This window comes from Gymnogyps californianus, chromosome 3 (assembly GCF_018139145.2).
Source record: "Gymnogyps californianus isolate 813 chromosome 3, ASM1813914v2, whole genome shotgun sequence".
Classification (NCBI taxonomy): domain Eukaryota; kingdom Metazoa; phylum Chordata; class Aves; order Accipitriformes; family Cathartidae; genus Gymnogyps; species Gymnogyps californianus.
The window spans coordinates 2,572,821-2,585,506 of NC_059473.1; the positions used below are offsets into that span (position 1 = coordinate 2,572,821).

Consider the following 12,686-nt stretch of genomic DNA (forward strand, 5'->3'; position numbering starts at 1 on the left):
TCCGCTGCCTGGGGCCAGAAGTGATTTCCCTCGTAACCCCCAGCCCGGCCCAGCCGTCGCAAGCGCTGGAGCTGGGGGCACCCCCGTCCTCCCGCAGGAGCTGCCCGCGGGCACCGGGCTTGCCCTTTCCCCGGCGCACCGCGGGGCGGCTGCAGCCGCGGCGGTGGGGCGGCCCCGGGAGGGCTGTAGCCCCTTGGCGGCGGGGTGCGGCGGAGGCTGCCTCCGCGGGTACCCCCGGGCTGCCGGGCCGCCACCATGTCGAAAGTGGCGGCGGAAAGTTGCGGGGCGGCGCCGGCCGAGGACTTGTCCAAGGTGTCGGACGAGGAGCTGCTCAAGTGGAGCAAGGAGGAGCTGATCCGCAGCCTCCGCCGCGCCGAGGCCGAGAAGATGAGCGCGATGCTGGACCACAGCAACCTCATCCGCGAGGTGAACCGCCGCCTCCAGCTCCACCTCGGCGAGATCCGCGGCTTGAAGGTAGCGGGGTGGGCAGGGTGGGACCCCTGAAGTTTCTGCCCTGTCTCCGCGAAACCCGCCCGTCCCGCCGGGAGCGATCTCATCAGGTGGATGGTCTGGGAGGAGCCGTTACCGAGAATCGCATGAAAAGTGAAAAAGGACTGGGGTGAATAGTGTTTGATCCCGCTTAAAAATCGAGTGTCCGGTTAAGAGATGACCAGCTGTTGGGCAGGCTGTGGAGCAGAGCTGTTGTATGCTCTGCCCCAGTATGCTTTGGGTTGATGAAAACACTTCAGTCTTGTCACTTTTGTGTTAGACTTCATTGGTTTTTAGGAAGGTTAAATGATCCTGTCTGAAGCGCACGGGAAAGAATAGTGTGCAGAGCTGTAGACAATCAAAAGGTTTTGTGTAGCTTATGCTGTTTTCTGTCGCTATTTTAAGATGACTTACTCATCTGTCAGGCAGTCTGGTAGGCTGCTGGAGAGTGTTGGTCATGTCCAGGATGCAGTGCAGCATAGGGCAGGTGATGGCAAACCCTTGGCCTTGGTTTCGGGATGATCAGAACCAGTGCCTCGTTTATTGTCTGAAAAAGACGTCTGATAACGCATCTCTGATCAAACCATTTTTGACTGTATACTTCTGCAGACTACAGTCAGAGGCAGACCAAGTCTCTAATGACTTATTGCTTCTTAATTTAACTCTTTTGTTGGATGAGAAGCATAGTCCCTACTGTTTCCTTCCCAATTCTGAGGATTGGGAAGATTGTGTGACTAATTACAGATAATTACCCTGGTGTAGGATGTACACGTGTATTATAGACCTAGAAAGTTATCTTAAAGTAGGCATGACTACAAAACATTTTCTGTCTTGTTGCTTTGAGAAAGGACATTGTTTTAGGAATGAGTGAGTGAGGTGAGGTTGGAGGGAAGGAAAGGAGAGACAGAGATGCAGTGTGGGCTTTTGAATTATTACATGAGAGTACATTAGAAGAGAGTTCTTCACTTGTAGGATGGCTTTAAACAACTAATTTATTGAGACAGTGTCTTTGATAATAGTGTGGCATACAATAAAAACCATGTGGGGGAAGACTGTTCCTGTCTCCCAAGTTTTCCTGTTCTGCAAAGTATGAGTGCGTGTGTGTCCCCTCCCTCTTTTTGACAAGATATGCTGTCTGGGGGTAAAAAAGACCCATCCATGATAGTACTTGAGTAAAAATAAAGCTTACATTTTAAATCTAAGTTAAATTACAACAATAGTATCTTTCTCCCAGTTATGTGCAAAGGTGTTGTGACATCATATGGATTTATGTCTCTTCCAGATAAGTAACAAAACACACCAAGATGTGTAGGAAGGAGTGACAAATTCCTGTCTCAGTTCTGAACTCCTTAAGTGATGTTTAACTTCCGCCTTTTGTTCAGATGCCTCAGCTGGAACTTTTTTAAAAGGAATTTGGGAGAACGAGGTTTTGAGCCCTGGGTTGGTGTCTGGACATCTACCTCCTTTGTCCTGTGTGAAATAGCTGGGCCATGAGTAAGAAAGACCAGCTGCGTCTGGTTTTGGTGGATGGGTGCCTTCTGCTTCTGACTGATGAATTGTGGGCTTCCCCAACTTTTTTATTCCACCATGGGGCCATTTTAAATATCTCTCACCAGCACAGATTTTTAAGGATGCCTTGTAGCCTCATTGAGATTTCTCCTTTGTCAAATATGGGTTGAAATTGGTCAAGTTCAAAGTTATTTTGAGGCAAAGATCAGACAAACACATGCATGCACACAAATCCAGTAGAGTTAAAAAAGCTTCCTTTTCTTAAGAAAGAGTGCTAAAATGGTCTTTCCATAAGGCTAAATTTTTAACAATTGTGGCTAACCTCTGCTTCTAATATCATACATAAGAAGGAATGAATATTTAGAAGGGAGAAAGATAAATATGGTCGCAAGCCAGTTTAGTAAATCTAGGAGGATAAAATACTGGAAATGTTTTCTTTGGCATATTATTCTGCTAGAGCAATAGCTTGAACATTTTTGCTTCAGAGCATTTGCCTCAGACTGTTCCTCACTTAGAGAAGGGCATGGAATCATGGACTTCATTTTGTTAGGAGTGAAAAATCTATTAAAGCAGATTATTTCGTTTCAGAGTGGTTGAAGCAATTCTGATTAAGTGATGACTGACAAGGTTCTTTTATGCAAATCTGAAGCAAAATCAAACAAAACCCAAATTATTTAAATCTCTAAAATGTTCATCTTTGTATGTGAATATGCTTTAGGGAATAGAGAGTATAAATGTTAATAATTAATTATTTCAGTGAGATTACAATTTCTGATGTACCTTGCAGTTTTATTCAGCAATAACTTGCAGGTGAATATTTCTCAAGGGAGTGAGATCATCATGAGAGCACTCATGATCTTTGCCCAGTTTGGGAGCTAAATTATTCTGATATTTAGCATGCAAATTAATTAAGCACCTGAAACTTTTATGCTGTATCAGAAGTTAGTCTTTGAACCCTTCAAGATTAGCTCCACATTATAGTCACTTTTTACTGGACAGCAGCTTTGTTTGTTTGAAGCATGATGCTGTTATAATATGCCAGATCTACACACGCAATTATTTATGCCTCACCTGAGTGCTTAGATGGTGGGTTTATAGCAGTGCTGTTCACTGGCTTGTATAATGGTAGTGGTATAATGTTAATTCTTTTAGACACTTCTCTGTCATGATAATCTTTCTTTTAAAGGATATCAACCAGAAGCTACAAGAAGATAACCAAGAACTGAGAGACCTTTGCTGCTTTCTGGATGATGACAGGCAGAAAGGCAAGAAGGTGTCCCGTGAATGGCAGAGACTGGGCAGATACAGTGCTAGTGTTATGCACAAAGAGGTTGCCTTGTACTTACAGAAGCTGAAAGAACTGGAAGTGAGACAAGAAGAAGTGGTTAAGGAAAACCTGGAGCTGAAAGAATTGTGTGTGTTGCTGGATGAGGAGAAAAGTGGTGGAGCAGGCAGCCGGAGCTCTATTGACAGCCAAATCAGCCTGTGCCAGTTAACCGCGACGAGTACTTACATAAGAGATGTCGGTGATGGGAGTAGCACTTCTAGCACAGGAAGTACAGACAGTCCAGACCATCATAAACATCATCCAAGTACTAGTCCAGAACATCTTCAAAAAACTCGGGGTGAAGGAAGCCCTGAGCATCAGAAACACAGGAGTATCAGCCCAGAGCACCTGCAGAAGCCTAGGGGTTCTGGGAGTCCTGAGCATCACCTGAAAGGACCAAGTCCAGAACATCACAAAACCATTGTCAAAGCCCCTGAACAACAAAAGCACAGCAGCAGCAGTCCAGAAACTATCCCAAAGCACGTTTTGAGTAGTAGCCCTGAACACTTTCAAAAGCAGAGGCCTGGTAGTAGCCCAGAGCATCAAAAGCACAGCAGTGGCAGCCCAGACCACCTTCAAAAGCACACGCCGAGTGGAAGTACAGAACACCTCCACAAAGTGAGGGGTACGAGCCCTGAGCATCTCAAACAACACTATGGAGGGAGCCCAGAGCATCTCAAACATCTCAGTGGAGGCAGCAGAGAAGGTACCCTCAGGAGACAAGTAACAGATGACCTGTCACCTCACCACAGAAGTATATACAATGGAATGAATGGTGGGTCAATACATTTAGTGAAAACTCACTTTGAAAATTACTAAGGTAGTTTCAGTGCTATTTCAACTATTTCTGGAAAAGGAATAATGTTTTACATGAAATGAAAGGTAACAAGTCTGGTGTCTGCATTATTCCTTTAGCAAGTGAATTAACCAGCATTAATTAACTGTTTGCCCATCCAGCAGGTGTTGGGTGGATTAAAAAAGTAGAGGAAAAGTGCATCTTGAGTGTTGGTGTGAGGTATCAAGAAGCAGCTCTTGGCCTCGATCCTGCTCTGTGGTTGGTAGATGTAAACTGTTTGTCCCTAGGTAGATTTCTGTTTACACCAGAGAGGAATTGCGTATGTTTCTTGTCCTGCCTATATTTGAGTCAGCAGAATGGAGGTAAATGTCTCCAATTTCATTTCCACTTTCCTGACCTACCCTGTCTGTAGCTTTAACGATTTTAAAATTTCCTGTTTATTGATGGAAGGCTTCTTAGATCCTTTTCCATAAACTCTGGAAAAGACCCCAGATGAAGAGCTAGGCTCAATATAAATGAATCTGATAGCTCCTAAAGCTTTTCAAAGCCTTGAGTTTGCATGTGTTTAATTATAACAAATTAAAAATTAAGGAAGATCTTAAGGTTTTGGTTTGGAGTTTTTTTGTGTTGTTATTGCTGCATTTTAGAAAGATACCCAGTAAACATGCCTAGCTTTTAAGAGCTGTGTATCCTCACTGATTGAAATTAATTACTTTAAGATAGTCACAATTTAAGTATTTCGGTATTTGAAAGGCAAGCGGTTACAATGATATTGAAATGAATGAACTACAGTGAATGAAATGATTAAAAACAAAGTTCAAACATCCTACTATGCTGTAGAAATAACTTTTTATAGACTTAGCAGAATTTCTGTAGTCTGCTCCATTTTGTTTCTTCTATGTGCTTTAAGATGTTTTCATGAAGGATATTAGCACTGTAGTTGAAAACCCATTTCTCAGAACTTTACACTTAGATTTGAAGTCAAGCTCTGCAGAAAGTGAGGATTTTGCCTTAGGAAATTGTCTTGGATGGAATTCATGTGTTTCCATTTTACAAGCAGCTGTGAGAAATCGTGTTGACATCGGTGGAACTGACCACTTGTTGTTGGATCTGCTTGTGAGATGGAGGAGAGTGAGCTCTGTGCCGGATGCTGTCCTCATAATTTGTCACATTGCTCTCTCACATTGGTCCATTTACCTATCATGATTAACTTACAGAATGCCTTCAGTTAAGATAACCTGCCCTGTAGGGGTAAATCCAGATTACTTTCAGTGAAATGCATATGCTTGGCAGGGCTGGCGAACCCCGAAGTGGTAAGTGTAGAGACTTCTCCTTTTAATGATTTTAAAATGATTAATAAGATGAGTGTATGACAACTGTGTGAAGCTGTGTAATACATAAGTTATAAAAGTTGGTCTCACAAAACTTCCGTTAAATACTGTATTTCTTTGTCCGTTCATTTGTTTCTGTTTAAGATTGACCTGGCTGTAAGTAGCGTGAAGTATGGTACCAGACTTCCTAAAGGTGGCTTCTTACTCACACTCATGATGTTCATCAATCCAGTCACTGATTATATAGAAAGATGATCTAAGGTTTTAAGTATATATTTTTAAAGCTCCTTCACAGACAAAGACACAGTTTTTCTGCTTCCAACATGGTGGGCTTTCTGATATTTTTTTTGTCCACATAGTCTTGTTAAGAACTCAGCCATATTACTAATGGTGCAATGAAAGCAGTTGTTACTTTAAACTTCAGTTGACTGGCATCCTTTATGCAGAGTATTTAAACTGTCTGCAATTTGGACTCAAGCCACAAGATGCTGGAGAGGGCAGCTGGTGATTTGGGAGTCTGTTTATTGACTTTAATCAGAGCTTTGCCTGTCCTACACTTCATAGAGTCATTTTTGCAGAGGACTTCTCTCACCAGCAAGTTGTCAAACCTCTCTTTCATATTTGTATAATTTGATGCAAGCATGAGGTTTGATTCTGACATTCATCTGACCTTGGTAAGTGGTAAAACTCTTGACAGCTTTGCTCTGAGGAAGAGGCCTTAAACTTCAGGAAAATACTTGGTCTTCACAGCAAGGCTGAATCTTGTTGGGTTTTTTGTGTTTTGATTTTGTCAGCTACTGTAAAGTTGTGGAGAAGAACAGTTAATATGGAAGTGGTAAAAGTACTGACCATTATCACTTGTTATTGTTGTGAAAGTAATGTGTAAATCTTAATTTGCATGTTCTGTGTATACCTGTATACATGAACCTGCCAATCAAGTGTAGATGTATACTCTGTGCATTGAGCAGTAATGAAAATCCTGATCTTTTGCATCTGTTGTAAGGAATGGTGAAATTGTGAAAACATGAGTTAGAAAGTGGCATGGAAACCTGGCCCTAAACTCTGATGAGCGATATAAAAGGATGCTATTTTTGATTCTTATCCCAAAATCATATAGTAAGTATACTATATCATGTTGGTGGAACCTAGTTTATTTTAAAATTTGGAGTGTATCTAGCTAGTAGATGTTTGATTGCACATCTGTGTGATTATTTTGCAGGGCCCTTCTAATCTTATTGCAGTACTTGTGGACTGTCATTTGAGCAGCAAGAGTGAAGTGTTTGTTATCCTAAGTGATGAATAGCAAAGACTAAGATCTTTTGACTCCTTTGTAAATATAGGAATAAAATAATATATTTTAACTATGTAATCAAAACTTAGCAGGCTCAGTACAGGCCTGTCCCATCTTCCTTGGTCTTAACTGGACTCTGAATCAGATCTGAGAGGAGAAGGTATTCCTCCACATGTCAAACGTCATTCTAAAAAGTACTATACTGTCTACCTGAAATTGCTTTTCCTGATTGGAAAGCATGTTTGTGAACAGCCTAGCTGTTCCTGTTGAAATGAGAGCTTCCATGTGCTGCTAACAGCTGCCATTTACCCGGAGTTCTGGTTCTGTCAGCACTTGCATGACCACAGGGAAGCAATGTATTCAGTAGTGTACAGTTATCTATACCAGAACTTTGACTGTGTGTAAAGATGCGGGAATTGAAAGTATTTGCAGGTTTCTGACAAACTCTTAAGCTAAAGTTAAAGCAGCTGCAATATAATATTACAATGCTATCAGAAATATGATGTGTAGCTGTAGTCTGCTTTACAGGATATGGTATATGCATTAATCATTTGGGCTTCATGCATATTTTAAGCTGTCATGAGGTATGCGGGAAGTTACTTCAGTCTGAGGCCGTCTTTGGTCCACAGCTGAAGGAATAAAGGATGAAGTGATAACATTTCCTTTCATAATTCCTCTCATTTTCTATGCTCAAAGGTTTGATCTTGGTATTTTTTCTTGTATGACATGTCAGCTTTCATTTATAAGATTTATAAAGCTTTAAAAAAAAAAAATTACTTCAGGGTTCTCCTACATATTTTTCTGAAATGGGTGTCCTCAACCTTTGGAATGACAGAAAATGGGATGTGAGAGCTAAATTTGGCTTGATGTTTTTTAATTGAAAACATATGTATTTAATTTTAAAGGCTCTAACCAAATAAAACATGGTAACAATCTTTTGCTGTGATCACACCTAAATGTTCTGGGTAATGAGCACAGAGGTATTTGGGATAGAAAGATTGCTTAAATTAGAAGAGAAAATACCAGCAGTAAAAACATTTTAAAGAGAATGTTTATGCAACCTAGAATAATACATGACAGTTTAACTCTGACACAAATATGTGGGGTAAAGTGCCTCTATATAAATTAATGTGCTTTCAACATTTGCAATGTAAATGGTGTTTTTTATTCTAAGCAATTTATTGTAAACTTTCTATTTTAAGAAGTCCTTTGTTTTACTCTGGGCTTTGACTTTTTTGTGAAAGGAAAGTATCAGAAGGCTTTCATATGTGCTTTTCGCTTCCTGCTGGGGTTATTAATGAAGAGAAGTAAAACTGCTGACTAACACTATATATACTGCTGGAGGTGTGAGGATTCTTACAGAGCAAATGCAACAACACCTCTCCTTGAGCAAAGGTATTTATAGGCTAAATGGAGACTCAGCTTAAATTTTGAACCATTTCTGCTATAAATGTGCTTCTTATAAGGAAAATAAAATCAGAAGATACTGCACTGAGTAAAAAGAGGAAACTGCAGTATGACTTCAGAGAGAAAAAACCTATGTAACGGAGTTAACTGATATCCTCTCTGTGGAAATAGCTCACATCCTGTTGGCCAAATAGTGAAATGATGTCATGTTTCAATGTAGGTTTGCTTACGTATTATGTTTCTTAAAGTTGAAATGGAAATAATTTGCCTGTCATTAATAGCAGTGTACAATACTTTGTGTGTGATTGAGCTTTCCTGATGGCACCCACCACTGTACATGTGCTGTTCGGAGCCTGATACAGCATTACTTACTCTTGAAAGTAACCTGTTCTATAAACAAAGGCTACAGGATTGATAGGATTTTTTGCTTGCCAATATGAAGTAATCTACTATTTATTTGAGAAGTTTATTATTTTAAGTGTAGAGCTCTGAAACTTTATGTCAATCAGAGTCTTTCAGTTGAATTCCATAGGTTTTATGTCAAGCTTGTATATTAGTTTTAGCTATTACACACTGTAAGAGAACTGGGGCATGATATGTGAATATGTATGTGACTAGAGCTTGCTGCATTTATTACCAAACTCATTTTTTGTGGAGTAATTTATCAAGTTGAAAATGTGGCTTGTAACATCAAAACAATGAACCTACTAGAAACTCATGTTGTAGGGCTTTTGGGAGAAGTTTATGGTTACATATCCTTAACTTCACTGACAAAACCAGTTTTGGTTTGAATGTTTTAGTATAAGGTGGATCATCCTTCCAGCAAAACCATTGATATGTTAATGGGAAGAGTGATGCCTCTCCTTATAAAGAAACTTGCCTAGTTTCTAACAGTTATATGGATGTTCCAGCACTCTGACTGCTGACAAGTTCAGTGGATGATCAGAGTGGCAAACAGACTGGTGCTTATCACAGAGGTTGTCTTCTATCCCTGTCTATTTGATGCTAGATAGGCAGTGGCACTACACGTTACGGTGGGAAGTATAGGAAGGATTCAGCTGAACAACCTCTCTTGTTACAGGACTATGAATACACCATAGCCACGTGTGATACACGGCACTTTCTGTGAAGTCACTGCTTTCAAGTTTTATATTTTTTCCTTTTTCCCTGAGGTTGCATATCCTGCTACACAGATGACTTTGTTTTGCAGTAAGGACTTGATGCTAATTCAGTCTTTCTTTGATGGAAGCAAGAATCAGAATAGGGAATATAGGTATATTATCTTTAAACCATCACCAGTATACCACGTATCTTTTAGAACAAGGTCTATGTTAGTCCGTGATGAGTGTGTGTGTGTTAATAATGTGGGAGGGAATTGGTGCTGACTATACAGCTTCTGCCGATGAGTGGGTTACTCATCCCCCAGTTCATGTGGCATACCACATTTACACAGAAGTGTTGATATAGCCCATTCAGTAACTCACCCTTCAGACCTGTGAATTGTGCCCTTATCTTCCAAGCATTTAACCAGTATGAAGTGGAGGTTAGCAGCTATGCTGGCTGGCTGATTAATTTGAGATGTGTGGCCATATCTCTTGTTTTGAGTCTCTGTTGGAACTTCACTGACATTTGACCACAGACCTCCAGAAGTGAAAGGCTAACAGTAAATCACAGTGTCATTATTGACGGTGTCTTGACAAACACTCTGCAAGCCAGCGCTTGTGCGCATCCCCTGACTTTACTAGTGTTACATCTGGGATGGATCCGATATACTGATTTTTTCTTTTGTTTTGTTTATTTCATTGTATGTTTTTAAAAATAATGTATTTTCTGAGTAGTGAGTGGGAGTTTGTTTCAGTATGTACAGAAGACAATAGAAAAGCTTATTTATTTTTCATAGTGATTGGGTCAAGATGCAAGACATTTGCCTTTACCTCTGAGAGCTCATCAGGAGCTTGCACGGCTGTTAGTGTTGTCTGCCTGAAATATGTGGGCAGATTTTTATTTTATTTTTTTAGGACCAGTATGGAGAGTCCTCACATTAAAGCTTGTCTGAGTCTTTGCTTGGAGAGAATTCCTTTAACCTGAGGACAGGACCTCATGTAACAAAGTCCTTTGCACAGCTTTCTGAGTTACAGTGTTATGATTTTATAATAGTAAAATATGTTTTTAGAAATATTACAGTGATTAAACTGTCAAATTCTCTGAACTCTGGCAGTTGTAATGCAGAGTTAGAATATTATAATAATTATTGGTAAGTGCTGCTTGTTTAAGAACTTCAGCCTTGTAGGGTATATTATGCGTGTTAATCAAAGGTTGTCCTGTCTGTTCTGTTCTATTAATGGGATTTTTTTTTTTTTTTTTAGTTTTTTTATTTTATTAGGAAGTTAATAATGGAGACTTGCTGCAGGTTGTGCAGGGATTGGAGCTGAATTGGTTAACAATTAGGGAAGAGCGTAGCAGTCAGTATAGCGTGGGGTTAAATTTTTATACTGCCATTCACACACAAAGTGCATAGCTGTTGAGAGGAGTAAAGGACAGTGAGGCATTCCAAATTATAGCGTATTTAATGAGGTATAATAAAGCTTTGTGTACATAAGAAAATGACTCCAGCAATGAAAATTCATTGGCTTCTGAGCTAGTAAGTCATGTCTTAATTAGTAAACTGAAGCACAGCTTATATTAGGTCTTATTGTCATATACACAGATATGTAGTTACTGAGAGAACATTGAGATTTATCTTCAAGTCATGATTTTGATATAAATCTTGCCTGCATGTGCTTCTTGAATAGTTAAAGGGTGGGCTCTGTTAAGAGAAACAGCTAGAACAGAAACACTGAGCTTTGAATTTTGCTTAATGCAGAAAGTAGGACATCTTAATATACCACGTACATACTTGTGAAAAGATTAAAACCAAATTATACAGTGCTTGTGGAATGATTGGTTTTACCACAACCTTATACTTGAATCTGTAGAAGAGCCCACTGTGTAACCACCAGTGTTCTAGTCTGTCTGAAGATAACTGTGGCATTAAGCCTTAGTAAAGAAAAAGGGATAGAGCACTGTACCACAGAATTTGGAGAAGTATTGTAATAGGACGCTCAGTTGTAACTAAACTCTTAAGCCTCACTAGCAGATTTAGCCAGACCCTTATTGCTGTGAAATGGCACAGAGCCCACCAACAATTAAAGTCCTGAGAAGTATCATATGTTCCTTTGGATAATACAAAATGAAAGACAATATATGAAAATATGGAAATCCCTGGTGTTTGGGAAAAGCGATCTCATTTGTTTGGTCTAAGGCGAACGTCAGCTTCCAAGTAATAGAAACTGAGGGTGAACTTCACTCTGGGGTGTTGTTCCATCGCTGTTAATGGGAAAAGTTTTTGTGTGCCTCTGTCTAAAACAGCGGGTCCTGGTCCCTATGGGGGGCATTGGTGGTCTGATCCAGTGTGGCAATTTCTTATTTCTGTAAGGTGGTTCTTTTGGTCGTTGTTCCTTTGTATGTGGATGTAATTTTTCCACACACTCCTTCTCCAGCTGTGGCTTGTAATATTCCCTGAGGACTTAATAATATGGATTTCACCGTTAGTGCAAACTTGAAGTACTGTGAAGGGTTTTTGTAATGTTCTTTGGTTCCTTTATATACATGAATTAAGAATCTTCTATAATCTTTGGGGCATTCACAATCAAGAAATCTAAAAACATATTTAAGCGAACGAGGAGAAAAATCCACCCTTCTCTCTTTTCCCTCTTTGTGCTATTTCTTCTTCTGAAATCTAATCACTTGTGATGGGATTTTCAGACAGTATCACAACAGAAAGATATCAAACAAAATGAGAAAAGGGAAGGATTAGCCTGAAAGAGGCCTTGGACAGTGGGACTGAAAGACAATGAGATATACTAGTAATAACAGTAATCTGTTTCAGGGGAAATGAATTATACAAGTGTAACGTGGGGGCGAAGGATACTTACTAAAGTCTTATTTAAAAAAATAAATACACTAATGATACTAGTCTGTGCACATGTAGTGTTTTTGTAAATCTTTTTTAGTACTTCTAATTCTGCAAGATACACAAAAAAGAGTCAGGATCGTGATTTGAGATCTATCCATGAGCATTTGGTACACAGCATGAAAACGTTTGCAAATTTATTGATTGTGAATGGGAAAGCTGCTATCTTGAGCTAGGCTGTCTTAAAAGATGAACAGTTTTGTGAAGGCTGTGAATAGCAAATAGTCTTAGTTCAACTTGTCAGTTCTGCTATAAGACTTCTGGCATATTTGCGTTGTTTCTGTACATTCTTGGGGAGAGGAAGGAACCAGCAGTTTTGCACCTGTATACTTCAGCAAGTACATGTTTCTTCAACCCTTTATTTTTCATTTGCATGATTTGTGTGAACTTTGCGCTGAATTATTACAAATATTTTGTCAGCTTACAGAGGGGAAAAATGGTGACAACGTTTGTAATACTGATTTGTAAAAGTCCATATAATAATTTAAGTGGTTATTTAGACTAATCGAACACAGTAGTGTTCA

At 39.7% G+C, this 12,686-nt stretch overlaps 1 protein-coding gene across 3 annotated transcripts in view; it reads left to right on the forward strand.

Annotated features, from left to right (window-relative positions):
- The first annotated feature begins 255 nt into the window (after positions 1 to 255).
- The window catches only part of CCDC85A (coiled-coil domain containing 85A), an 80,809-nt gene continuing 68,378 nt past the window's right edge, over positions 256 to 12,686 (forward strand). For all 3 annotated transcript variants that reach the window (XM_050894966.1, XM_050894967.1, XM_050894968.1), the window contains exons 1-2: positions 256 to 474; positions 3,185 to 4,100. In XM_050894966.1, coding sequence (XP_050750923.1) covers positions 256 to 474; positions 3,185 to 4,100 — 1,135 coding nt within the window. The remainder of the gene's footprint in view (positions 475 to 3,184; positions 4,101 to 12,686) is intronic.